The 27,998-nt window shown below is 43.8% G+C and overlaps 1 protein-coding gene and 1 long non-coding RNA gene across 7 annotated transcripts in view; one reads left to right on the forward strand and one right to left on the reverse strand.

Moving 5' to 3' along the window:
* Positions 1 to 27,998, forward strand: part of FILIP1 (filamin A interacting protein 1) — a 104,944-nt gene that overhangs the window by 66,119 nt on the left and 10,827 nt on the right. For 2 of the 6 annotated variants that reach the window (XM_077306474.1, XM_077306479.1), the window contains exon 5: positions 21,040 to 23,842. In XM_077306474.1, the coding sequence (XP_077162589.1) occupies positions 21,040 to 23,842 (2,803 nt within the window). Of the gene's footprint in view, positions 1 to 10,077; positions 10,121 to 10,548; positions 10,686 to 11,375; positions 11,414 to 15,567; positions 15,852 to 21,039; positions 23,843 to 27,998 lie in introns of those variants that run through there. The other 4 variants (XM_077306506.1, XM_077306497.1, XM_077306510.1 and 1 more) reach the window with 4 other exon arrangements.
* Positions 10,561 to 27,998, reverse strand: part of LOC143821974 (uncharacterized) — a 32,258-nt gene continuing 14,820 nt past the window's right edge. Inside the window, exon 4 of the long non-coding RNA XR_013226005.1 lies at positions 10,561 to 10,659. This is a non-coding gene — a long non-coding RNA (uncharacterized LOC143821974). The remainder of the gene's footprint in view (positions 10,660 to 27,998) is intronic.

The raw sequence follows: 27,998 nt of genomic DNA on the forward strand, positions 1-27,998 counted from the left end.
AGGCAGAAAGGGCTACTTTGGACAGGATTGTTGTTGAATTGAAAGTAAGGTGACCAGATTTTAACATTGGTAAAGCGGGACACCATTAACCAGAGGGGGGTTCTTGATTTAAAATTTGGTCTAACCTCTAGCAGCTAGGCAGGCCAGAGCAGTATTTTAGATGAGAAGGGGCTTTTCTGTGGCCTCCCTATCAGCCAATTATTTGGCAGAACAGGAAAGCCCCCCGCCAAAATGAATGCCCACCCCTATGCCCTCAGACTGCCCTGCATTGCTCTCAGAAATACTTCCCTCCCCTCAGTCAGGGGCTTTCAGAGGCTCCTTCATAGCAGGCCTCTGAAGGGAGGGAAGCCAGTCTCCTGCCAGCTCTGTCAGGGTTCTGAGGCAAAGGGAGGGAGGTTACAGTTGGACACAACAGTTAGGGCAGCCCTGGGGTGAAAAGCACTCTGAACATTAATATCTGAAGCCCACCAGAACATACTTCTGAGCAACTCAACAATGACATAAAGGCCATTTCCAGCTACAGGTTAGCCTGGGCTGAAAAAGTAGATCTTCAATACCAAAAATACTTTACCTCTGACAAAGCATTTCAGCTCTGAAATACTGGGTCTCAGCAAATGCTATAAACAGTTATTTCATTATACTAATGATGTATTCTTGGCAAGACACAAACCCTCCTAAAGAAACCTCATGGTCTCAATATCCAACTATTAAGGAAAAGCAAATCAAAGACCTGATTTCATGCAGACTGCTATACAGCGAAAAACAATTTAGGGGGCAAATTCCAGTAATACAGGCAAAATGATGCATCCAAAATCCCCCCAGAACATAAAACCTTGAAGCACTGATATAAAAATCTTCTAATGGAGTCCTATATACACTCACGGTTTAATTGAAGCACTCACACTGAATTGAAGCAGTACCTCTTTAATCCACATCCTGATATCATCTGTTCCTGCAGTCTGCATCTCTTATTTCTCACATTTTCTTTTTCAAATCACAAAATTTAAATCTGCACACCAGATTGTCAAGATTTTTTTCTTCCCCAGTCCCTTTGTTTGGTCTCTGCTGATTGGTTGGTTTCCAGCAGGAGTAGCCCTTTGCCTTCCAGTGGCCCATTTAATTTATTCATTCATTCATTCTTTGATTGTTATACTACCACTTTCCAAAGGGCTCACAGCGGTTTACAATGATAATTTCCATAAAAACCCATAAAAACACCCCTTATCACAATTAAAACAGATTGTGATCACTTCCCTAGAGAATTCTAATCACCCAACTCCCACCCCGTTTTAGTGCTTGCTTCCTTTTATGCTGCTTTATGTTTTATCAGCCACTTAAGTGATGTGATAAGCATTAATATCTGAAGAAGTTAAGATAAGCCATCCGTACCTCAAGATGCTTCTTTCTCCCTTCTTCCAGTCTGCCTGCTTCACAAAGTTGGGGGGGGGGATAAATGCTTCCCAAGGCTGCCCTCTTTCTGGTCTTTTTTTAAAGTGAAGGGGACATTTTACACTGGAATTTCCTTTTAAAAACTCTTCATTTCATACTTTATTTTATTTATTTATTTATTTATTTATTTATTTATTTATTTATTTATTTATTACATTTATATACCACCCTCCCCGGAGAAGTCTCTGAACATAGAACAATGGAACATTAAATAGGAAACAGTGAGGACGATAAATTCATAACTAGAACATACTGATGGGCCCAGTTTCAATTTCATGGGAGGGAGGCTCGGGGGCCCAGTGAAAGATACTTGTGGAAGAGCCCCCATTTACAGGCCTGCAGAATTGTTCCATATCCGTCAGGGCCCTGATCTCCACTGGGAGGTCATTCCACCAGGTGAGGGCCAGGGCAGAGAAAGCTCTGACCCTGGTTGAGTTCAAGTGGGCTTTCTTGGGGCCAGGGATCACCAGGCAGTTGGAAGTGACAGAGCATAAAGCTCTTTGAGGGGTGTAGGTAGGGAGGCAGTCCCTCAGGTACACTGGACCCAAACTGCATATGGCCTTAAATGTAATTACCAGAACCTTAAGTCTTATTCAGAATTCAACTGGAAGCCAGCACAGTTATTGGAGAATGGGCTGGATGTGGGACCTCTGTAGTATTGCTGTGAGGATTCTGACTGCTGCAGTGAGGATTCTGGCTGCTGCATTTTGGACCAGCTATAGTTTCTGGATCAAGGTTAAGGGCAGACCTGCATAGAACAAGTTGCAGAAGTCCAGTCTAGAGGTGACGGTTGCGTGAATCACTGTGACTAGGGGCCGTTCCGCATTCATCCAAAATAGCACAATGGTTACTAATTGAAATCGCTACAGTTTTGCTGTTATGCACAATGTCGTTGACAATCTGCAACACTCCTGAAACCGATCCGCAAAAAGCGCTTCGTTGTAGCATTTTCAGGGGAATCCCAAAAAGTGGATTCACCCTCCGGAAAGCGCTACACTCCTGCAACCAATCTGCAACACTAGTGGGAAAGTTCTGTGCATTACCATTGTTGCGGTTTGTGCAAAGTCCCTCCCCCTGGCTCTCTCCTCTGATCTTCCGGCAAAGCGATCGCCATTTTTTTTTCTCCGAGCGAGCGGAGATCAACACACCGGCAAGCCTTTGTTTACCCAGTGAGGCTTCCCCGGCTGCAGTCCCTCTGTTTAAAGTCACCAAGCACAAGCAACACAGAGGCCCATTTGCTGGTTTATTTTCCCTTTATTTTTCACACTGTTTTCAGCCGAAAATCGCGCTTGTGAGGGGGGGGGGTTCACTCGGGGGGAGCGTGGCAACGATGAAATGGCAGCTCAAACACCACCTGCTAGCTGGATGGGTCTCTCCGTTGCAACGAATCAACGCATATTTGTTGCAACTGGTGTGTGTGTTTTTTAAAAAAAAACCTTCCTTAAAGGGAAAGGGGCTGTTTGGGAGCATGCTAACGGCCGCCCATTGGCTGCTTGACAGCCAGGGGCGGGACAGAGCTCAGCAATAGCGCTTCCTTTCTAGCAATTTTTGCCGAGACCAGAACCCTGTGGGAAATGATAGAAACGCAACTGGATTCCACTACAAAGGCAGGTATGCATAACGACAAATTCCACTGTTTCAAATGGCGATTTTTCGTTCAAACAATTTGCTACATGGATCCCAGTGCGGAATGGCCTTAGGTGTTCCAGGGCCAAGTAGGGCACTAATAGCTTGGCTTGGTGAAGGTGATAGAATGCCAGCCATGCTACTTTCATGATCTGAGCCTCCATTGAGAGGGAGGAATGAAGAATCACACCCAGGTTCCTAGCGGAGTGAGCCACTGATAGCTGTACTCTGTCCAGGTTGGAGAGGCATGCTTCTTAACTTGGACCCTTCTTTCCCAGCCACAGAACCTCTGTCGTTGAAGGGTTGAGCTTCACACAACTCTGCTTGATACACCTCATCACTGCTGCCAAGTAGCAGCTAATGCTTCTGGGGGATAATCAGAGAAACGTGATCACCTATTGACCCACTATGCACAGTGGCAGCTACTCCGCACTGCCGCCGTGCTGTTGTGGTGGGGCAAAAAGCCCTGCCATCCCCCATGTATGCACGGGGCGGAGTTCTGCCAGCTGTCCCAGTGCAATGGTGCCACGCCGGCAACGTGAGGCCGGAAGCGCAGGTAAGCGGTGGCAGCGGCTGAGGGGGGACTTGGGGGCAGGGGGCCTCCACTGCAGGATGGTGAGGAGCATCATGCTGCTCTCCCACCATGGCGGGGACGGGGGGTCACCCCTGTCAGCTCTGTGGAGCCAGCAGAGGCAATAGGCATCCCTGCAGGGGTGCCGTAGGTCAGGGGAGGAGCCGGGCCGAAAGCCCAGCTCCCCTGATTATGCATGGGGCTCGGGCGGCTTGGCCCTTGCCTGTGCCCAGGGAGTCCTGGGACTCAGGAAGAGCCCGCGTGTCGTTAACACGGGTCTTCTGAGGGCCTGGGCTGGGACATGCCCCGCTGGTGGCGGTGGCATGCATTATTGGGGATTTCCCCTGAAGCCCTGCCACTGCCAGCGCTGGCGTTCCAGCCTGTCCATAATGGGTCATTGATGGACAGTCCCCCAAATCCCGGCACCTGTGAGGCAGTGAACTTGAAGCTCATGATCGACTGTGTTGAATACTGCTGAGAGGCCCAATAATAAGAGCAGCACCAATTTGCTCCGGTCCAACTGGTGATGATGTCATCCATCAGGGTGACTAACATTGTTTCTACCCCATGGCCAGGCCAGAAACCTGACTGGGATGGGTCTAAGACTGAAACTTCCTCCAAGAATGCTAACAGTTGGTCCGTAACAGGCTTTTCAAGTGTGTTCCCAGAAACGCTAACTGTGAGACAAGACAATAGTTGTTGGGCTCTAGCAGGTCCAGAGATGTTTTTTTGAGCAACAGGCAAACCACTGCCTCTTTTAGTCCTTACGGGAATTCTTCCATTGATAGAAAGTAGTTGACTATCTCCTGGAGGGGGGCCACTATTATTATATCCGATGTCTTTAGTAGCCATGATGGGCACGGTTCTATAGGACACGTGATTGGCTTCACTGCCTTTAACATCTTGTCCACTTCAATCAGCATGAGTCATCTGAAGTTACTCAGTGTTCTCTCCAAAGACTGCCAAGGGGTCTCGAGTTCTCTTTCTGTATCTAAGGTTGGAGGGAGGTTGTGGCAGAGTGTCGAGATTTTGTCTGCAAAGTGGCTTGCAAATGCTGCACAGCTGATATCCAATTGGGTTGTGTTTTGGTGCCCTTCTTCCAGGGCAGTGAGAGATCGAACTATCCTAAATAATTGTGCTGGGCAAGTCTACAGACACATTTGTTTTTCTAACCCAGCAGTGAATGTTGTGAATGCAGCCTACAGGCAATGAACTTCAACAGAGCTATGGTGGGCTCAGCCTTGCAACTACAACTTTATGAGTTCGAGTCTGGATGTGGATCTTGAGATTTTCTTTCCTCACACGGGTGTTTTAATTAATTTTTTTACTTTTGAAAAGCACATGTTTTAAAAACGCCATTTTAAACTTTTGACTTTATTTTTTGAAAAAGTATGGAACCACCGGGAGTCAAAAGGGCTGCTCCTGCTGGATACAAACTAATCAGCAGAGACCTCTGCACAGCAGGCAAGGCTGGGATGGTGCAGGTGGGGGGGAGAAAGCCCCAAAGAGGCAGGATATCTGCACCCAGAAGGTGCTAATAATGCACCTTTCTAGTACACAACCAGGTCCATTCCGCACAGGTTTAATGTAGCAGGAGTGTAGCAAATTGTAATCGCTACTAATTTGCAGTTATGCACGACGTCGCACACAATCTGCCACACTCCTGAAAATGATCAGCAAAAAGCGCTTCGCTGTAGCGCTTTAAGGGAAATCCCAAAAAGTGGATTCACTCTCCGAAAAGCACTACACTCTTGCAAGCAATCTGCAACAGTTCCAAAAAAGACCTGTGCATTCCCATTGTTGCGGTTTCAGCAAAGTCCCTCCCCCTGGCTCTCTCCTCTGAACTTTGCCATTTTTTTTTCACGGAGTGAGCGGAGAGCAACGAACCAGTGAGCCTGCATTCACCCAGCGAGGCTTCTCCGGCTGCAGTCCCTCCACAGAGCTGCTTTAAGTCAACAAGCACAACACAGCCCCGTTTGCAAGTTCCCTTTATTTTCGGCCGAAAATCACGCCTGTGCACGGGGGGGGATTTTTTTTCACTCGAGGGAGCGTGGCAACGATGAATCGCCAGCTCATACACCATCTGCCAGCTAGATGGGTCTCTCCGTTGCAATGAATCAATGCAGATTCGTTTCAACGTGTTTTTTTTTTAAACCTGTCTTAAAGGGAAAGGGGCTTTTCGGGAGCATGATAACGGCCGCCCATTGGCTGTTCGTTTGAGTGACCAGGGGTGGGACAAAGCACAGAAAAAATCGCTTCTTTTCTAGCGATTTTTGGCGAGACCGGAAACCTGTGGGAAACGATTGCAACACTACTGAATTCAACTACAAAGGCAGGTATGCATAAAGCCGAATTCCACTATTTTAAATTCCGGAATTGCTTAGTGTAAACAATTGGCCACATTGATTCTTGTGCGGAATGGGCCCCATTTTTACCACATAGAGGGATCATGAGGCATTGTGTGGGGAGGCACACTGTGGTCTGCAGTCCTTGGAGCCAGTGATTGCATTTGAGACCTTGACAAGTACTTTTACTTTGTCTTCTTTATCTCTCTCTGCAGGCAAAATTGCAAGTGTAGCTTAGCTTTGTACTATCAGCCTTTACATGAGGCTCTTTTTGAAGGTTAAACTACTGGAAATGATTTCATGATGGAAATTTCCTAAAGACCTGAAGTTCTCATCTTCCATTAAAACAGGCAGTCTCTCAACTATAAGTTCTTCCATGACAGAATTAAATATACATGCTATTTTTGCTTAAAAGCTAAACTATTCAGTCTGGGGTTGTTCTGCCTATAATTATATGTATCTAGAGGATTCTCAGCCCCCCTGAATCTTCTTCTACAAAAAACTTCCTTTCAGTGGCATTTTCTGCCTTCCTCTCTCCATCCAGCACCCCCAGCAAAGGAAAGAGTTGGAGCATTTCCTAGTGGTTTGTGATAATGCATTCCTTTCTGCTTCAGTCATGCTGGCAGCAAGAAGCTCCTTGGCTGCTCTTCTGGTGATGTAATGCTGGGATTGCATCACCTGCAAAGGCAATGGATCTGCGAGTAATAAAGAGCACAGCCGCCTTGAAACTGAAACGGGAGCTCTGACGTTAGTGGATTTCAAACATCTTTTTTCCCCCTCCCCCCTTTTGTGCTTTTGTTATTCTCGCCCATTTCCCATGAGAAGCAGGCGGTTGAGTCTTTCTTCCTGAAAAGTTTTCATTTTGTTCCACTTTATTTCATATACATGAGATGCAGAGAGAGGGCAAGAAAAATGTCTGTGGAAGCCTGAATTCCGAGAAAGACATTCCCTCTCTGGTACTCTTTAGATCTATGACTTTTGTGGGTTTATGCGACAGGAATTATAAAAACAAAAGGATCCATGAGAGAAGAATGAGCCACAGAACATTTTTGCTAATGATTGACTTCAGCCTACCTAAGGCAGGTAGACCAAAGAACTGCCCCTGTTTGTGCAATGGCCCTTTTTGGCTTTATTTATTCTTTTGAACTACAGCTCCCAGACGCCTGCACATGCCATTTCATATTGCTTTTGCAACTTCAGCAAGCAAATGGGGAAGTGGGGAGGAAAACAAGCTCAGAGTTCCTTTCAAACCCAGAACTAGTTTCAAAGTTCTTTGCATTCACAATACAATTTGATCACATTCATTTAATCCATCTCTGACAACATTTTAAGGTCTAATGCTGTGCTGGCACCACATACGTTGGGCAAACTGGGAATTTAAATCTTTGGTTGTATAAAGATTTTGCTTCTTTAAAGAGAATATTCTGAGCAAAGCTTATGGTTAGATTTACTTGAAACGTTTAAATTCAATAATGTAAGATTGCTTTATTTGCTTTGGTTCTAAAATATCCCAAAAGGGGATGGGGAGGAAAATAGTAGTACACTGAGTTCTTGTGGGAATCCACATCATTGTATAACTCCTCTTATTGAGCACTTTATCAATGATAAAAATGACAGGAACAGTCAAGTTTGAGAAATACAGCATCCTGAGAGTTCTGACAAAACACACTGCTGACTGTATATTATTGGCCAATCTAGAAAAGTGAATTAGATTTTGGCACTGATCCTATGAACACTTTCCTGAGAGTTAGCCTTACTGAATAAAATGGGACTTACTTCTGTCTACTTTTTATTAATATATTCAATTTCTTGCAAATAATATTAAAGTTATAAGAATTTGGGAGATAGAAACAAATTTTATCTTAGAAGGGATATCTAGTAGTTTAAAGATTTTAGAATTATTCTGATGAACATCAGCTGTTCTTAGTTCCAGCTGGCTTCAAAGATACTTATAGAAGCTACTCAGCTCAAAAGCAGTTTCAAGCTTCTGTGTCTATTAAACATCAGTCTACATTAAGGAGACAAAAACTAAATAAACAAAGCCAAATTATGCGGGCAATGATGTCAGGCTGCAGTTTTCAAACAATTTGGCAAAGATTGTAACCTGAACAGTGTTATCCAAGCATTTGCAATAATAATAATAATAATAATAATAATAATAATAATAATAATAATAATAAATAACCCGCCTTGAATACTTTTTTTTTTAGCAAACAGATGCTGTTTCAGCCTGGCTGAAAAAATACAATAATACCAGGATGTGCCCTTTTCAGAACTTATGATTATATGTACCAGAAGCCTGCCAACTGTTGAGTATCAGGAACATTCAGACCATTTCCCCATGAGGAACCTGTTCATGGACAGCCTTCAAATGTTGGTGTGTTTTAGAGCCTCACATGGAATTGCCTGCATCCCAAGGCTTTCCAGTAGCTTGGCCATTTTTAACTTGTGATTTCAGGAATCGCCAAAACTGGATTTACATACCTAAATTGTGCATCCCATCAGTGAGTAACCAGTGAGCAACAAGGGATAAACCCGTATGGAGGGGGAAACGCATGACAGTCTTGGTTAGCTTTGTCTTGCCTTTGCACCTGCCCTCCCCTCTCCATTTCCTGCTCTGAGTAATTTTTTTTAAATGCTGCGTCCATGTTGCAGCACGACTGCAAACCCACACTGTCAAAGGTAAAATCTTCTTTAAAGTGCCCACAGTCTTTTGGGGATCAGGCAGGCAAAACACAGCCCCTTTTCTGTTTTCTGAAGGTAGGGAATGAACTGGGGGTGGTGGTGATCAAGCATCCTTCGCCCAATCATACAGGAGTCTGAGCACCTTGTTTTTAAGCCAATCATTAACACAAAATGTCTTTTTGGGGCTCTAGGGACCATGCCCAACCTTCTCACAACTTGAGCAGGCAAAAACAGCCCCCTATCCAGGCAAAACACAGCCCTTTTTCTGTTTTCTGGAGGTGGGAAATGAGCTGGGAAAAGCCAACACAAAATGTCTTTTTGGGCTCCAGGGACCATGTCCAGTGTCTCAGAAATCCACCCAAAAAGAAATAAAGTCCGAAAGAACAGGAATCCCAAGGGGGGGGGTGCTGTATCTTTCTGCCGTTTCTCCATAACAACGTGGCTGTTTTGATTTTTATTAAAAATGCATATGTGTTGTGGCATCACCGCATAGCAACACAAAAGTGTCTTTAAAACAAAAATTTGGGGATTGGGAGGGGGAAGAAAGTTTCAGTCCATAAGAGAACTGCTGCATTATGATTGGTGACTTGCTGAGGTTGACAAGCCAAGGAGTAGAGGGATAAGTTCATTTTGCTTTCCCTTGCAGCCTTGTCAGGTGACAAAAAGCCATGAGGGGGCAGAGGGAAAACATGGGAGGAGTCCCCCTGTGAGGAGGCCTGCAAATGCGAGATTTATCTCCCATGTTTGCAAGCAGGAAGCTACTCCATATCCTTCTGCTTGCTGTGCTGTCTGCAAGGGGCTGGCTGCATATGGATTTGGCATGCACATATAGTGTCTGTATTCACTTCACCAAAGCCATTTGGTGTAGCATTCAACTAAACTGAAAATCCACTCATTACCCCTTTCAGTCAACATGGCAATCACACATGTGTTGAGAGGATCTACTCACATTTGCCAGCCTCCTGGGATTCCTGGACAGTAATGTCTGATGTGGAATCACCAGGACATGTGAAGACCACTGGTAGTGATTAGAGTGTTGGAAATTGTCAGGTGAATTTAGGCCAGTTACACACTCTCAGCTTACCTGACAGGGGTTTGTGTAAGGAGGGAATGGAGGCAAGGAGAACAATTTAAAAGGCTTTGGGTTCCCATCAGGGTGAAAAGCAGGGCATGAATGAAGGAAATAATGTGGGGAGTCAGTTCAGGTCCATCAGCTCTGTGTAGACTTGCTATATAGGTCTGAAAAAACAAATAGCCTGTCCCTTTAAAAGATTGATTGTAGAAATGGGCAGCTGATGTTGTTCATGGCATGAAGGCAAATAACATCACCTGGCTAATTGTATCCTAATAGACCTCTGTTAAAGGGATGGGATACTTTCTGCCAGGCAAAGGGAAATATCAATCCCAATATAACTTGGGTCAATGTAAGGAACGATTATCTGGGGTAAGGACAAATGTTTTTTCCCCAGCTGAGTTAACTTGCTTCTCCAGCAATAATGGTAGATATAATATAGCCTCTAGACTCTTAACTCAGTCAGTAAGGGTTAGCTGAAACTCAGCAAGGGTGGGGAACACATAGTGGACTCTAAGATCTCAGCTGGCATCTAAATTCAGATCAGGATGGCCTGTCATATCTATGGAAACCATCCTAACAGTACAAAAATTGGAAAAAGATCTAATGCATTCAGAAGAAACTCTTAATATAGTTTACACCTCTAAATGAGGCCATGAAACACATGTGCTCATCTACACTGTAAACCTTATAGCTGGATAATGTGATTTTCTGAGGGGGGGGGGAGAATTTGTCTAGTCCAATCAGGACAGCCTATAATAATCTGCCCACTATGAGGGATTGTATTCTGCAACAAGTAACATTTGGATTGCAAATTTTGTCACTGGCTTGCTGTGCAGACATTAGCATGGGATATTATTCATCTCCTTGGCCAGAAAAGCTTCACGTGCTGATTTCTGCTTGCCAGGCTGCTGTAAAAGACATTAAGGGAAGACAGGTCAGCACTTTCCTCCCTAGCTATTTGTCAATGATTCTTTGCATGCCCTTTGAGGCTGTGCCTCACACTGGTTCTCTGAAAGAACTGGCAACTCATGGGCTTGTTGAAGATGCTGGCTAGGTCTGCTTCCATGTTTATGAGTTCAGGATTTATTCTGAGGCACATGAAAAACAACAACTTGCAAATGTTATGTCCTTTTATCAGTTTATATTTAACCTTCTGCTTCCTCTCACACAGGGGTAGTCAAACTGCGACTCTCCAGATGTCCATGGACTTCAATTCCCATGAGCCCCTGCCAGCAAATGCTGGCAGGGGCTCATGGGAATTGTAGTCCATGGACATCTGGAGGGCCTCAGTTTGACTACCTGAACAATGAGAACCAAAAAGATTTTTAAAAGTTGTGAAGAGAGTGTGACCTATCTTACAACTGTATAATCCAAACAAAAGTTAAAATTCCTCAATGCCAGGAGAATGATTGTACTGTCTCACATCTGTCTGCTTCTTACACGATGGAGACAGGTAATGTCAGAAATTATTAAATTTCATCATTCATCCTTTGGGTCATATGCCACATGGGTGATTTATCTTGTGGAAAACTAGGAAGGAATAACTTTACTCTGTTTAAGGAGAGCCAAGAGTTGAATGACACTGTTATAAACCCAGAAATCCACTTAAAGAAACAGCTGGTGGGAAGGTGGGGAAACTGCCTCCCTCAGGACTACAAACAGGTACTATGTTTTAGGCACAACTAAAGCATTTAGGATTGTGCTGTGTTATGTGTCCTGGTGAATGATGTATATATATTCTAATGGTTAGCCCTGTTGGTCTGAAGTAGCACAATAAAATCAGAGTTCAGTAGCACCTTAGGTGTGAATTTTCGAATGCTTGCACTCGAAAGCTCACGCCCTGAATAAATCTTTGTTGGACTTAAAGGTTCTGCTAGACTCTGATTTAAATGATGTATATAGTCTCTGTTATTGTATGGACAGTTGCAGACATATTTTTGCATAAAAATACTTAATGTACTGATTAATGCAGCCTTTGATAGAATGTATGCATGACTAGCACTTATGCAGCCAAAGGGGTTTCAATACCATTTATATTTTTAAGTGTTACTAACTTGATAACTAACTGCCATGCCTCTAGAATGCTTAGACTCACATGTACAACAAGGGCATTCCTGTGTTTGTGTGTGTGTTTTTTTTTTGGCTTGTTCAAAGTCAGACATGTGATTATACCATGCAAGAGAATGTTTTGCATCATTTGAGTGACTTCTTTGATGGAGGACATGGAGTTAAAAGGCAAACCGGATCAGGCCCAAAGGGACTTTCTAGCACATATATATTTTGTGAAAAGCCAAGAGTCTCTAAAGGTAAAAGTAGGGGACATTATAAGGGTGGGGGGAGGTGGCAGTATCGAAAGATAATCTACTTAGTTCATGAAACCATACAAGGCACTAAATGCTTAATGGGATGATTCAGTTCAGTTCACATGGTGGAGTTTGAGGGGGGAGAACTTCAGTCCACCAAGTGGACTGGAGGACAGAAATCTCTCCCCCCCTCCCCATGAGAACAATATAGTGTTTTATATCATCTACCTGTTTTAAATCCTATTTTAAATAAGAACGATGGTCAGTGACTAAGGCCAGTTTTAACTGAGCTTTTAAAAAAAGGAAATATGATGTAAGTAATAGAAAATGTGTAGCCTGAAATCAGTACACCTTCCAATCTTTGTGTGTTCCCTCATCTCAGCAGCATTCTTTCCCAAGGATATGTTATATTTCTCTTTACTCAATACTTCCCCAAGAGGCACAATATGACTAATGCAATATATTTTAAGTATATTGGAAACAGCAAGAGCGATTCCGCACAGTTGGTAGAAATCCGTAATCAACACTGAGTATTCCATTGCTGCGTATTGTAGCGTTCCAATGTCATTTCACACCTGGCCCAAAACTCTGTATTCCTAGTGGGACTGTTTCTCCTCCAACATTCCTCACCTACTTCAGGTTCTTGCCGAGGAGCAATGATACGAGGAGCAACGCCACAAACTTCCCTCGCCCCCTCCCACCTCGAGCCTGTCAATCAACCGGACAACCAATCAGCCTCAGCTAGCCACGCAAAGCCCGCCTCCCCCCTGAAAAAAAAAAAACCCCACACCGAAGTAATAATTGCAACGCAATTTCATTTGTTCACAGAGGCATTGGTTATCAGTCACAGCTTCGTCTTCAAATTTTGATAGTTTCATAGTGCAAACTTATATTTAGAGACTGCTGAGCAAATCTTCCCAAATGGCAGCCCCTTCTCAGAAGCAAAGAGGTGATACTTTGGGGCCAAAAGCTTTGTCAGTGATTGGGAAAATTTATGCCTAACCCCCTCCCATCCCCTTCCAGCAGCCAGAAGGGACCTGTCAACCCATGGTGGGGGGGATAACCTGTCATTTCCTGCCAAAAAAAAAGGGGGGGTAACCTGGACTTTCCAGTCATTCATCTCCAGACTAGAGGGATCGTTTCTCCTAGGGAAAATTTATGTCTTTGAGAGTTAATTCCAACTGTGGTCTCTGCCTTTCCCTGGCAATTAACTTGTCTGGATCTGGCAACCTCACCCCCTCCCAATCCCCTTCCAGCAGTGTGTGTGGGGGTTACCTGTGGGGGTCCAGCCATTCACAAACCAAAAACAGTGGGGGTATTTTACTGGAGTTCTACATGCGCCCCCAATGAAAATACAATACAAAAAAAATACAATGTGACACACACGCTGACGTATAGAGAAAGGGGGCAGCCAGATAACTGAAACATTCTCCATTTTTAAAAAAACACCCGCCTCCCATCCCCCGGAAGCCATAGAGGCGGGACCAGGGGAGGGACATCTCCATGGCAAAATGAGTACTGATGACACCTCCTCACTGAAACCTAACAGGTGATTGCGCCATCTGTCGGATTTTGACCAGGGGAATGCACTTTAACGATTTCCCTGCTTCTGCTACAAATAGGCAGATGGAACGAAACTGGGACGGGAGGCTGATGAGTGTCATCTGAAACCATGATTTTAAAGTGACAGCATCTGGTAATGATTTCGCTGAAATTCCCTCATGCTAAATGGCCCCGAAATCCCCCCCTTTCTTGAATTTTGTTTTACTAACACCGACAGCAGATTTGGGGATAACCATTAAATATCCAAGAGCAACTTGGGTAGATTTGCTAATGATTCTAATAATCAAAAAGTATCATTTCTGAGCACAACAAGAAAGTCTGGCTTTGAATTCAAGAAAGATTTTTCATGGGTTTTTTTTGGAGGATGCCTTTCAGTCACATGAATTGTCCTTTCAAGGCAGAAAGGAAACACAAGCCCAGGAGAAGAGTTGTTTGTTTTTCTGTAACAGAAGCATCTGGCTTTGCTAGGAGAGTTCTAAGCAATGTCGCCATGGAATCTAGGTAGGGCTGTGGATCTTGCCTTTGCTGTGTTATGTCAGTTCCTTCACATGAGGCAGTGACCGGGAGAGAGGCCAAGGAAAGGCTTAGCCTGGGACCTACTTTGAAGATAGGGCTGCATTCTGGAACACCACAAATGCTTAGAAAGACTAAGAGTTGGCCCTGACTGAGCTCCACTCACACAGCTGCTAAAAAGCCCAGGAAGCCTGATAGAGAAAAGGGAGGAGGAGACATTCTAGGTAACATTTAATTGTCCCACTCCAATGCTTCAGAAAGGCTGTGTGTGTGTGTGTGTTTGTGTTTCTGTGTGTGAGAGAGATCCAGGTTTATATGAGTAATAATGTAAACAGCAGGATACCTTTACAGTTTGGAAATGTATTTGTGTGAATTTGTTCACCGGTCAAATTTTGCCTAAATGTTGTGCCTTAGGATAACTCATCAACATATGAAAATATGGGCAATCCCTAATAGGTCAGGTAGTTGGGTTGCCACTGTCCAGGGGAGGGCTGGAGTTTTCCCAGAACCAAAAGTGAACTCTCATTTACAGCAATCAATTCTCTTGGAGGAAGTGGAGGGCAGACTCAGTGGCCTCACACCCCTGCTGAGTTCCTTCTCCCTTCTCCAGGTCCTGCCCCCAGATCTCTGGGAATGTTGCAAGGTGTTGGCTGTACTTTGTTGCACACCCAGGAGTCTCCTCGTAGTGGCGGATGCTATGTTGCCGCTCCCTCTGAAATACATACAGCAGTTGTCCTTTTAAATTGCCTAAGCTCAAAACTTGGCATTTCTCAGTAAGGCATGTGCCCTACTTTTTCTCTTTGACCAATCAGTAGAGTACAGATAGGCAACTGCCCATGGCGATTCACCTGATCGGAAGTGAGGATGCTGCCTTAGGGCTACTGTTAGAAGTCGTTTCCACATGAAAGTGACGGATGTTTTGGTTTCCCCTTTCTTTTGTGTTTTAATTTGTTTATACATGATTGCCTGCCTTTCGTTCACGCTGTACGCTTTCAGCTCCTTCTGCTGTTTCATAGAGGATTGCCCACTGTGGCTAACACATGTTGAATAGAATAGGCTGGAGTTCAGTTGGTTTGGAAAGAGACGCTAAATGGGGGGAGAGGGAGAACAGCAACCCCCCCCCCCCTGTTTTGTGTGTATGTGTGCTAAAAACCCAGCTTTTGATGGCCAGCTCTTCCCCAGTTGCTTTACTCTCTGAAGAAGCCAGGCTGCTCCCTCCTCCATCCCCTCCCCTCGCTGCCCAAAGTTAAATCTGCACAATAATGAGCCATATAAGGGAGGGATGACATCACCCGAGAGTGGTCCCAAGCTGTTTAGCACAACATTCACCTTTCATTGTTCTGATGACATGGCTGGAATGTGATGGCGAATTCCCTGGAGAGCAGGGGGCTAAGCGGGGCCTGCAGACTAGCACAGAGGGGAGGGGAGGGGGCTTGAATGAGGGCTTCTCCCTGGAAGGTAAGAAAGCCACGCTCTGCTTGAGGCTTGTTTGCTTCCCAAGTGTTAGTTGTTTCTGGTAGATGCACATTTTTCAGCGGGTGCTAATGGATATCCTTGGCCGGAAGATTCAGCAGTGGGCTGCTGCAAATAGCTGTGTGTGAAGAACAGACATGTGCTCAGAGGGATAAATAACTGCAGGCTTTTGAAGTTAGCAGTTCAAGCCTACACGGAGCTGACTTGAGGAGGGAAAATTCTGCCTTGCCACAGGACTAGGCTTCAAGGTAATGCATATGGAACGCTTTCACCATTTTTGTTTATGGATGCTCTGGAATTCACTCTTCCTCAGAGCTGTTGTTGGTTTTTTTTCTTCTGTTGTGCAATGCAAGCCTCCGACCCCCAAAGTTGTTTCAGGAAAAGATAAGCTCTGCTGGAAAGAGAGTTAAATCCTCTGTTTTGTCCTTGAGACATGCAGGCACTTCCTCTGGTAGCCTTTATTGGCCTGAGTGGTGACTGTAGTTATGCAACCGAGAAGTGGTTTGGTTTCTGAAGGCAGTCTTTTTATGTCTGTGATATGAGAAAAAGGCAGTTGGAAAGCCAATGGCTTGTCTAAATAAGGAAACCATCTCATTGCTCCATAACAGGAAAAGTAGTTGAGCTTTGAATTTACAAAAAGCCAAAGATATTTGAGCTTAAAATGAGCTGAGAGACAACTGTAGGTTGCTTCTTTGTTAATCATTGTCTTCCTGCTTCAGAAGTTACTGTTCTGCTCTCCTAATTCTTAAAAAGTTACCAAGTTCTGTTGGGGTGAGGCATTATGGCTGGCATGACTGTTCACTTTGGACAGTCACTTATAGAAGGGTCACTAGTATCTTTCCTCATCCCCCTGCCTTATGCTTTAGTTTATTATTAAGTACATTATCTATCCTGCCCTTTCTCTAAGGATCTCTGATATTCTGTAATAATGGTAGTAGTAGGAATGGTGGCATTTTCTACATCAAAGAATTTCACAAACTGACTTTGTCTCATACCTATTACAACAGCTGTGTAAGGAAGGTCAGTAGAATCACTTTAAAGACACAGGGCTCAGTTGGGTAGAATGAGGGTAAAGCAGGTTATCTAGCAAACACGTGGATGAGGAGAGCTTGAAGCAGGAGATTGCTCCACTGAATAAACGTATATAGTATATTTAAATGGATTTCAAATAATATAAATGCTGTTTGCGAAATGTTTTCTATGTATATATTTCTGCAGCATTGCTCAGTAAAAGGATACAGTAGGTGACACTGGATAATCTTGAATACCAGTATATTAACAATGCAGTCCCAAACTCTAAAAAGAAATGCACTGCTCAACTTTTTTCTAACTCCTCACCTGCCCCTACAAGATCCAGCAAGTATGAAAGGCTTTAGCTAAAGGTCTTTTGCTTGTTTGTTTGTTTCAAAACAAATAACTATAAAGATGCACTGAAATCTTAGCATGAGCTATATCTCTATATCATCACAATTATGTGCATTTTATTGCTTAATTTGATAATGGGAAAAACTTTCAACAGATATAATAATCAAGGGCTCTAAAGTAAGTAGTCTCTGCAGGCTTGGTTTCAGGAAGGGAGCTAAGCAAAAACTTGAAAAAGACTAGGGCAATAAGGTTTCAGAGCTGGAAGGAAACTCACCTTATACATTGACTCCAATCTAGGGAAGGATCTTTTCATGGATGCATGTGAACATATCACACTGCTTTCTGCTGAATTAGGCCATCAATCTGTCCAAAGACAGCACTGCCTCTTCAGACTGGCAGGGGTTCTCCGTGGTGTCCAGCAGAGATCTTTCCTATCACCTACTATCTGATCCTTGTACTAGATTGAACCTGAGACCATTTGCATGCAAAGCAGATGCTCGACCACTGAGCCATGACCCCTCCTCTTATTCTAGACATACCACAATTGCTGGATGGGGAAGTGTGGGCATAAATCTGATGTGCATTCAAATGTCCATTGAAATGCAAAGCTATCTAGCCCTGATACAGTCCCTCAATGCTGTGTTAGTTTTTATTTGGTGCATATGTGAATGCATATCCCATCCATGTTATCAGGCTGTACTCATGGGTCATTGTTGGAACACATTCGTGGAATGCCAAAAAGTCTCAGATTCAGTCTTAGTATCACTGCAGAAAGGATTCCAGATAACAGGTGTTGGGAGAGGCCTTTGATGTTCTGGTTAAGAGCAGCAGCCTCTAATCTGGAGAACTGGGTTTGATTCCCCACTCCTCCACATGCAGCCAGCTGGGTGACCTTGGTCCAGTCACAGTTCTTTCAGAGTTCTCTCAGCCTAACCTACCTCACTAGCTGTGTATTGTGGGAAGAGGAAAAGAAGGCAATTGTAAGCTGCTTTGAAACTCCATTGGGTAGTGAAAAGTGGAGTTAAAAAACCTCAAATCTTCTTCTTCCTCTTCCTCCTCTTGTTTTTCTTCCTGAGATACTAAACAGCTGTTGCCAGTCACAGTAGAGGATTCTGGGCTTGATGAGCCAGTGGTATAAAGCAGCTACCTATGATGATTTTCCTAAATTGTTGTTTAGCAGGTCTTAAGGAGAAATGCTGGATAGCTCCCCAGGGAAGGCGCATGCAGTTCCAAGGCTGGCTAGTATGGTGCCTACATTCCATTTGAGAAAACGACTGGAAAACACATGCAGGAAGTTGCTTCATCTTGGGCTCCACACAGTCTTCCTCCATGGAAGTGCTTTCCATGCAGGAAAATTCCTTGTAATGTCGAAGCAAGAGTCACAGGGCACCTTAAAGATAAATAGATTTACTGGCACATAGGTTTTCATGGGGTGGAACCCATTTGAAGTCGTAATAAGATAGGCTCCGGACTTCCAAAGTCTGGAGTTCAATGTGTCTGTTAATTTTTAAGATGCCGTAAGACTCTTTTTTGGTCTTGCAGCAAATACTTAATATTGGTGTTTATTTTTTTTAAAAAACCCTTTTTGTATAATTTCTAATGCCGTACAAGCTGAAGAGTCGCCTCCAATTATTTATACAATGATTTGACACATACTTTAGAGGTGTGTCAGTTTTTTAGAGTGCAACTGCTTAGGTTATTAGTTATAAAAGCAGAGGTAGGTTGTAAAAACATCTTATTATTTTCTGGAAACCTTAAAATATTTCTGGTAAGTGGAAACACGCAAGTATTAAGTGAACTCCAACTCCAAGTAGTTTTATGAAGAAAATTTGCTGCTACTTTAAGAGGTAATAAAACAGGCTTTTTCATGAGAACTTTACTTAATTTGATATGTTTTTAGGTTAGCTGTGTGGTAGACATTGAAGGGGAGGGCTGGGAATTAATTAGTCAGGAACTGAACTGAAATTAAACTAGAGAGTTAAAAAAAACAATGCTTATGAACCTGAAATGAGAGACAACCAAGACTTTTAGTGATTTGTCTCTCTGGTTTTAGTTCTTGTACCCCCTAGGCCCTTTTGTTGTGTTGCCATGAGGAAAACCTGTCTGCCTAAAGCAGTGGTTCTCAACCTTCCTAATGCTGCAACACTTTAATACAATTCCTCATGTTGTGGTGACCCCCAACCATTAAATTATGCAAGCGTTCTTTCACAGAAATTAATTCCAAACTGCCCAATGGTATAAAGATCCATTGTTCATGATTGTATATAAATTGTTTTTTTTCCCGGGGTTTCTCATTTCAGTTCTGCCTCTTCCACGGGTGCCTGCAGGAGGAGTGGCAACAGTGGTGGCGCCCGCCCCTCCCCCGGACAAGCTGTTGGCCCTGCCACAACCCCTGTGAGAGGGTCTTTTGACCCACAAAGGGGTCCCAACCCCCAGTTTGAGAACCACTGGCCTAAAGTGAAGCTCCTAAAGAGTCAGAATTCTGGAAACTTATATTTCTTAAATTCACAACTATTTGGAGTTATGCATCGGGGCACACCTGGATTCTTGCATTGCGCTCAGCAAATTCCACTCCTGAGAAATTTGCAAGCATAATGACTGAAATTTGTTCTTAGCCTGTTTTTTTTTTTAATTTCACTGTCAAAAATACAAAATCTAAGCAGCCCTTTCCCCTCTTTGCAAAGAAAGTGAAGAAACGGCTAAGGCTCTATCACTGTATACATTTTAACATGTTGGCTGCTTTTGTCTCTTTAGGCCCTGGAAGAATATACTTTGGGAATCTTTCTCCGCAGTCAGTTACTTGTCAGAACGTGTGGTGCCAGGGTAGGATACTAGGCTAAGACCCAGACCATAGAGAACTCAGCAACTTGAACTTCTATTCCTTCTTTAGCAGTTTCTCGAATGATTTAGCTGCCTTTTCCTCTTCTTGCTGCACTGAACCAGTATGATAGGCCTGAAGGACACTCAAACTAGCCATGAAATTTAAGATGCCCTTCTTCCATACTGCTTTTTTAAAGCTGGAAAGCCTGAGTACAGCATAGTACGGAAGACACAGCTGACCAAGGTTCTTTGGTGGTTTTCATTGGTGTGTGTTTTACCCAATGATATGTAACTCCTGAACTGTCTCCCTGTTATTGAACTGCATTATTAAGCCTCTGAATGCTGGAAGGGAGATTCAGTTAACCAGAGAGCAAGTCACCTTATTTCCCCAATGTCTGGAGCCCTCCATTGCAGTACAGTAGAACTGCAGAAACTAAAGGAGGTCTTGTGCCCTTCCTTCAACACGATGAAGCTGTGTGCATGTCTTGCAAGGCAACATGGTGGGCCTTTTCAACCCTGGCCCCAACATGATGGAATGAGCTCCCGGAAAAGCTGAGGGCCCTGCAGGAGCTCCCACAGGGCCTGTAAAACAGAGCTCTTCTGCCGGGTTTATGGTTGAGGCCATGGCATTGAAGATCATGCTCCCCCCACTCCCAGGAGAAAGGCTGCATCAGGCCAGACCATTGCCTGTGGCAAACTATAAGCATCCATAGACTCCCTCCATGGTGCACCAAGAGGGGGTTAGATGTTGCAGGGGTGGGAGGATAGATTTTTTCACCGCCAGGGTTTATATTTTAATGGGGTCATAATTATGGTTTTATGTGGGGTTTTATTCTGTAACCTGCCATGAGATGGTTTGCTGATAGTGGTGGGTAACAAATCTAACAACAACAACAACAACAACAACAACTCATCTTCAATGGCTCTCATGCTATCGTTTCTCCTTTTTGTCTGGGTTGGAGAAGACTCATCTCTGCTACAGCTAAACAGGGGGTGGCAGGGAAGGGGCTGGTTTTTTCTTCATGGTTGGCCAATCAATGTACACCAGCATGTACTGCTTCCAAGGAAATCTAATAGCTTATATGTATTTTTAAAAGGTGTTCAGTTCATTCCTTCCCCGCCAACAAAAAGAGTAGCACATTGCAAACTTTGGAAGATGTGGATAAAGGCCAAATTAGTATAAGTACCTAGAGACATTAGAAAGAGAGCCAGTACACTATTACATTCTCTCTCTGTGTTTCCCCTGTTCAGATTAAAGAAACTTCTTGAACAAGAAAAGATCTACCAAGCTCGCAAGGAAAAGGAACATGCCAAAAGGCTCAACAAGTTAAGAGAAGAGTTAGTCAAGCTCAAGTCATTTGCACTTATGCTGGTGGATGAAAGACAGATTCACATTGAGCAGCTTGATCAGCAAACCCATAAAATACAAGATCTGACTCAAAAATTAAAAGAAGAAGAAGAAAAGTTGAAAACTGTAAGTTCAAAAGCAAAGGAGGATGGACAGAAATTGCTGAAGTTAGAGGCAGAACTTGAACACAAGACATCAACGTTTTCACAAGAACATGAGGAGATGACTACTAAGCTGGTTAGCCAAGAGTCACACAATAGGCAGCTCAGGCTTAAGCTGGTTGGCTTAACCCGAAGAATTGAGGAGCTGGAAGAAACCAACAAAAATCTTCAGAAAACCGAAGAAGAGCTTCAAGAGTTGAGAGACAAAATAGCCAAAGGGGAATGTGGGAACTCCAGTTTGATGGCTGAGGTGGAAAACCTCCGTAAGCGTGTCCTTGAAATGGAAGGCAAAGATGAGGAGATCACTAAAACCGAGTCCCAGTGTAAAGAGCTTCAAAAGAAACTGCAAGAGGAAGAGCACCATACCAAGGAGCTAAAACTGGAAGTGGAGAAACTACAGAAGAGAATGTCTGAACTTGAAAGGCTTGAGGAAGCTTTCAGCAGAAGCAAATCAGAGTGCATACAGCTGCACTTAAACTTGGAGAAAGAAAAAAACTTCACCAAAGACTTGATCAATGAGTTGGAAGTGGTGAAGACACGAGTAAAAGACCTTGAGTCTTCAGAAAGTAAGCTGGAAAAGGCAGAGCTGCTCTTGAAAGATGACCTTACCAAGCTGAAGTCATTTACAGTCATGTTGGTTGATGAAAGAAAAAACATGGTGGATAAGATAAAGCAGGAAGAGAGAAAAGTTGAAAGCTTGAATAAAAACTTTGAGGTGGAGCAAGGCAAAGTTATGGAAGTGACTGAAAAACTCATAGATGAAAGTAAGAAGTTTTTGAAGCTGAAATCTGAAATGGAAGAAAAGGTAACTTGTTTGACAAAGGAAAAGGATGAATTAATTGGCAAGCTGAAGAGTGAGGAGGAAAAATCAGCTCAGCTGTGCTGCACAGTGGATCTGTTAAAGAAAAGAATTGATGGTATAGAGGAGGTTGAAAGAGAAATAGCTAGAGACCGAGTCAGAAAAGGACAGGGTATCTCTGGCCAGGAAGATAATAAGATTAAAGAGCTCACGGCTGAAATTGAAAGACTGAGAAAACGTCTCAAGCAATTGGAAGTGGTTGAAGGAGACTTGATGAAGACTGAGGATGAATATGATCAGCTGGAGCAAAAATTTAGGACTGAGCAGGACAAAGCTAATGTCCTTTCTCAGCAACTGGAAGAAATGAAGTTGCAGATTGCAAAAAATAAAGCCATCGAGAAGGGTGAGGCAGTGAGCCAGGAAGCAGAACTGAGGCACAGATTTCGGCTGGAAGAAGCTAAGAGCAGCAACTTGAAAGCTGAAGTGCAGGCACTCAAAGAGAAAATTCATGAGCTGATGAACAAAGAAGACCAGCTTTCTCAGCTCCAGGTAGATTATTCTGTTCTTCAGCAAAGGTTTATGGGAGAAGAAAATAAAAACAAAACCATGGGGCAGGAGGTGCTGAACTTAACAAAGGAGCTTGAGCTGTCTAAACGCTACAGCCGTGCCTTGAGACCTAGTATGAATGGCAGAAGAATGGTAGATGTACCTGTTACTTCCACTGGAGTACAAACTGATACAGTAAGTAGTGAAACGGCAGAAGAAGAAACAGCTGCCGTGTTCATAAGGAAATCCTTCCAGGAAGAGAACCACATCATGAGCAATCTTCGACAGGTTGGCCTTAAAAAGCCTATGGAGAGGTCATCTGTGCTTGACAGATATCCTCCTGCAGCAAATGAGCTTGCAATGAGGAAATCCTGGATTCCATGGATGAAGAAAAGAGAGAACGGTTCTCCAGCAATTCAAGAGAAAGGTGCCCGAATACATACTAGTACAGAACATCCTGGGGAAGTGGTCCTTTCTCCAAAGCAGGGACAGCCCCTTCATATTCGGGTAACACCAGATCATGAGAATAGCACTGCTACTTTGGAGATCACTAGTCCAACAGCAGAAGACTTCTTCTCAAGTACTACTGTCATCCCCACCTTGGGAAATCAGAAACCACGAATTACCATCATTCCCTCTCCTAACATGTCCCAGAAAGGAAAAAGTGGAGACAGCCCTGTGAGTCCAGAACGAGCGATGTCCCCTGTTACTATAACTACTTTTTCAAGAGAGAAATCCTCAGAGAGCACTAGATCTCCCTTTATAGAAAGGCCTGTGTCCCCAATTCAGATAATGACAGTATCTACCTCTGCTGCACCCACAGAAATTACTGTGACCCCAGAATCACAGGACATGACCATGGGGAGAGCTGTGTTCAAAGTGACACCAGAGAAACAAACTGCTCCAACTCCAGTCCGGAAGTACAATCCCAATGCAAATATTATAACTACTGAGGACAACAAAATTCACATCCATTTAGGCTCTCAGTTTAAGCGCTCGCCTAGCACAGCTCAAGATGGAACAAGCCCGGTGATAACTGTCAGACCTATGAATGTAGCAGCAGAGAAAGAGGTGATGACCGGTACTGTCCTTCGTTCTCCCAGGAGTAATGTATTGTCAAGACCAGCAGCAAGCAAAGTTACAAGTACCATCACTATAACTCCAGTTACTACATCATCCACGCGAGGAACACAATCAGTGGTAAGTGCAATACATATCTATACCTGCATAAGTGACTGGGAGAAAGGTAGATAGGGTATTGACTTAGTTTTATAAGGGCATCTCAGCCCCAGTCTAACCTCTGTTTATGGAGGGCTGCTTTTCAGTCCCAGACTAGACCTTGTGAAATAGCATTGTTTGCTGTGTTATGCATGCAATTGTTGTAATGTTGGTGTCATTTGCTTGAAAAACAGTCCCCCCCTCCCCAGATTCTGGATCTGGAGTAATGGACCATGTATCAAATTGATATCTGGGCTCCAAGTAACCTATAATACCAATAATTATGTCCTCCCTAAAATCCAGATCAAAAAAATACCAAATTATTTTTCTGATGCACATCCCTGGTCATCACATGGCAACTCCAAAACATGTATGTGAAAATTGCTCCCATCTTTCCAGTAAACATCTTATTCTGTGACACTTTCTGTGTTATGTGTTATGTTTTTAATAGGATTTGGCATAACTGGGTGTCCTGCAATAGTTGTATCTACAGTAGTTGTGTAGAAAGGACATAGTTTGTCCACCTGCATAGTTGGAGTCATGAAAATGATTAAGGAACAATGGTGTTGGCTGCAAGAAAGGGTGCTCTAAAGCAGTGGTCCCCAACCTTTATTAGGCTGGGGACCGGCAGGGTACCGGGCTGCGCCCGCAGGGCCCGCGCGGGCCACGCCCACGCTTTGGGCCGCGCCCGGCCGCGCCCGCGGGCCGCACCCGCGGATCGGGCCGCGCCCGCAGGCCGCGCCCGCGGATCGGGCCGCACCCGCGGATCGGGCCGCGCCCGCGAGCCGCACCCGGCCGCGCCCGCGGGCCGCACCCGTGGATCGGGCCGCACCCGCGGGCCGCGCGGGCGCGGCCTGCACGGGCGCGGCCCGGCCCTGATTCCCTCTCCCCGCTCTCCCGCAGTAAGTAGCTTCCCCGGGCCGCAAGCTTGCGGCCTGGGAAATTTTTTACTGCGGGGGGGGGGGCGGGGAGAGGGAGCCGCGGCCCGGCCCGCAGGTTGGGGACCACTGCTCTAAAGAAGCAGCATGAAAATTTCCTGAATAAATAAACTGTCAACTGAGGATAATGCACAATGCTTCTGACAAAGTTGGCGCTAATTCAGCCTTTCTCAACTTTGTTACCATTGAGAAACCCCTGAAACATTTTTCTACACACACACTAATTATCTCCCACCCATTCAAGAAACCCTTCCAGGGCTGTCAAGAAATCCCAGGGTTTCATGAAACTGGTTGAGAAAGCGTGCTCTAATTCATGAAAGTTTAAGCCATAGTAAATCTATAATATTGAACAAGCCACCCAGAACACTGTTTGATGTTTTTTAGAATTAAGTGTCTCTCTTTATTCAGTACCTTTTTATCCTACTTGTCATCTAAGAAGGTCAGGTCAACATGCTTCTCAGTGCCCATGTTTATTTCACAACAACCATGTGAGGTAGGCTAGGTTGAAAGAGAATAACTAGCCCAAGACCATTATTTGCAGCTGACTAGGGATTACAGTATCTCCATAAACTGTAGGGTCCCCCACCCCCATGGTTTACTTTTTATGGTCATCATTGATAATTTATTTAGAAACTTGTGCCATTTACAGACTCCCTAGGGTAGAGGAAAGCAGGATATAAAAACCACCAACTCTCCTAACCCGTGATATATTGCAAGGGTTTATCATTCATTCCCTTTCCCCAAGGAATCTGGGGGACTGAATTTAATGAGACTCTCAAACAGAACATTCTCAGCAAATTAAGACTGAGAACATTGTGAAAAATCTGTACACACATCCATGCTCCAGTAAGCACAACAGTGGGGAATAAACAAGACTAGAAAACAAATTCTTCACAACTGGTTTTCTATATACGTGGACTGTTATTAGTTAACTGTTCAGTTCTATGTCCCCACGAACATTGGGGAGGTAGAATTTTGGAAGCTGTAGGGGGATGTGATGCCATAGAGCCCACTGCCACTTCTTCCAGGGGAGTTAATCTCTGTAATCTGGGGTTGGCATCTTTTATTCATTATTTAGACAAGGTCGGAAAGCCTAGAACTCCATAGACAGTGGCAGTACATAAGACTAGGTGGTTATTTGCTTTAAAAGCAAGTTAGCTATGAAGAGCTGCAACCAAAAGTGAATAATTAACATGCTGCCGAAACTTTACAAATGCCTGAGATTCCAGCTGCTCCACTTAATTGATTTCTGTTTACTTGCACTCTGAAAAGTCTTCAGGAAGTACAGGATGTTGGTCACTTTGGCTGCCTTATTATGTTGATACTGATACAGTGGTGATAGAGAGCACCTGCCAGTTGCAACAGTATGCAGCTTCTGGCCTCGAGGAATCAGGAATAGGCTGGCCCTACTAAGTTATTGTAAATTCTGACTGCTGGGGGAAAAATGGGAAATATTTCTGCTAAGTAGTTAGCATTCACAATTCTCAGTTGTTGGGATTCATTCTTTTCCCAGGTGCCTGGGATTTGGGGGTTGGGAATAGCTTCTGCTCTTCTTTTTTTGCTTATGTCCAGGCACTGCTGAAACGACTACACTGGTTACGAGTCTGTTTCCAAATCAAGTTCAACCCTAACCCTACCTCTGCCATAGTGTCTAGAAGACATGAAATATTTAGAGTAATTGCATCTCCCTACTGAGCTCTGTCTCCCCCCTCCCCCTGAAACTCTGCCCTCCCTAGCCACCTCCTCTGAATCTTTGGGAATTTCCCAAAACAGGATTGGCATCCCAAGCACAGATGAGGCAGACCTATTAGTACATCAATTTATCCAAATGTTCTTCTGTTTAATTGCTGAAACTTTTTTGTATCCATAGCTTCCTTAACCCCAACAGTTAAACGCCCCCCCCCCAAAAAAAATTTCCTCTGTAATACTTAGGGGGGAGAGCATGAGAGCTGAATAATCCTTGACCTTTTGCCCTTTCAAGGATAAGAGAAATGAATGCTGAAAATTGGAAAACAAATGTTGATGCATATTTTGTAGTAAACAAAAGTGCTTTACTTGGACAGAAGTAGTCTTAAACAGTCTCAACAGGACAAGCAATATACTGAACTCTGTTAAACATTAGAATTGTGAAACTGTGAACTCTTCAATGGTGTGTTATAGCATATTTACTTGTGGAAAAAACACATTCCTGGAAAATGTACTGTTTTTGGCTACAGCAGTAGTCTCCAGCAATGTGTGTTTATTGTTGACCACTTGTTTTTTTCTCAAAACAAAAACCAGTCCTTTCCTTCACTTCAGTAGAGTAGGAAGTGCGATGGAAGAGCTCAGGAGGCACCATCTTAGTTTCGTCAGGAAGTACCTCTGTTGGTATATCACTCCAAAGGTTATTGCAAAAATTTCAGCTGGTTTTGATAATAAATGCTGGAAATGTAATAAAGTAACTGGTTCTTTTTATCATATGTGGTGGAATTGTGAGAAAGCGAAAAGTTACTGGGCTAAAATACATATGGTGTTACAGGAAATATTGAAAATGTGGTTCCCTCTCAATCCTGAATCTATGTTGTTAAGCTTTCATCCAAGCGTTTTACCGAGTTCTTCCAGAATCATCTTTTTCCATGCAACTACGGCTGCGCGGTTGGTGTGGGCGAAGCACTGGAAAGCGACCGAGACTCCAACTACTTCTCTATGGCTAGACAAATTAGCAGACTTGGCAAAAGTGGCAAGACTTACTAACATGGTTAATAAGAAACCATTTGAAGAGTACGACAAACATTAGTGTTATTACTTGGACTTTCTTAAGAAAGATAGCTAGTATTAATTTTTAGGTTAGGACCAAATATAATCGATAATGTGATAGGGATTGACCATATTGTTTCTTAAGACAACACTATATTATTTCTCTCTTATGTAACAATATTTGCTTTGCTAGCTGGTTTTTCATTTCTTTGCTTCTATTTTTTTGTAAACGCTTTATATATAATAAAAATTAAAAATTTAAAAATGTGGAAGTACCTCTGCAGAAACTGGGGATGCCAGTCTCTCAGGTGGACCTGGGGATCCCCTAGTTTTTCAGTTCATCTCCAGGTGACAGAGATCAGTTCCCATGGTGAAAATGGCTGCTTTGGAAGGTGGACTCCATAGCATTATACTCCATTGAGGTCCCTCCCCATCCCAAATCCCACCCACTCCTGGCTCCACCC

Source organism: Paroedura picta, chromosome 1, assembly GCF_049243985.1.
Source record: "Paroedura picta isolate Pp20150507F chromosome 1, Ppicta_v3.0, whole genome shotgun sequence".
Classification (NCBI taxonomy): Eukaryota; Metazoa; Chordata; class Lepidosauria; order Squamata; family Gekkonidae; genus Paroedura; species Paroedura picta.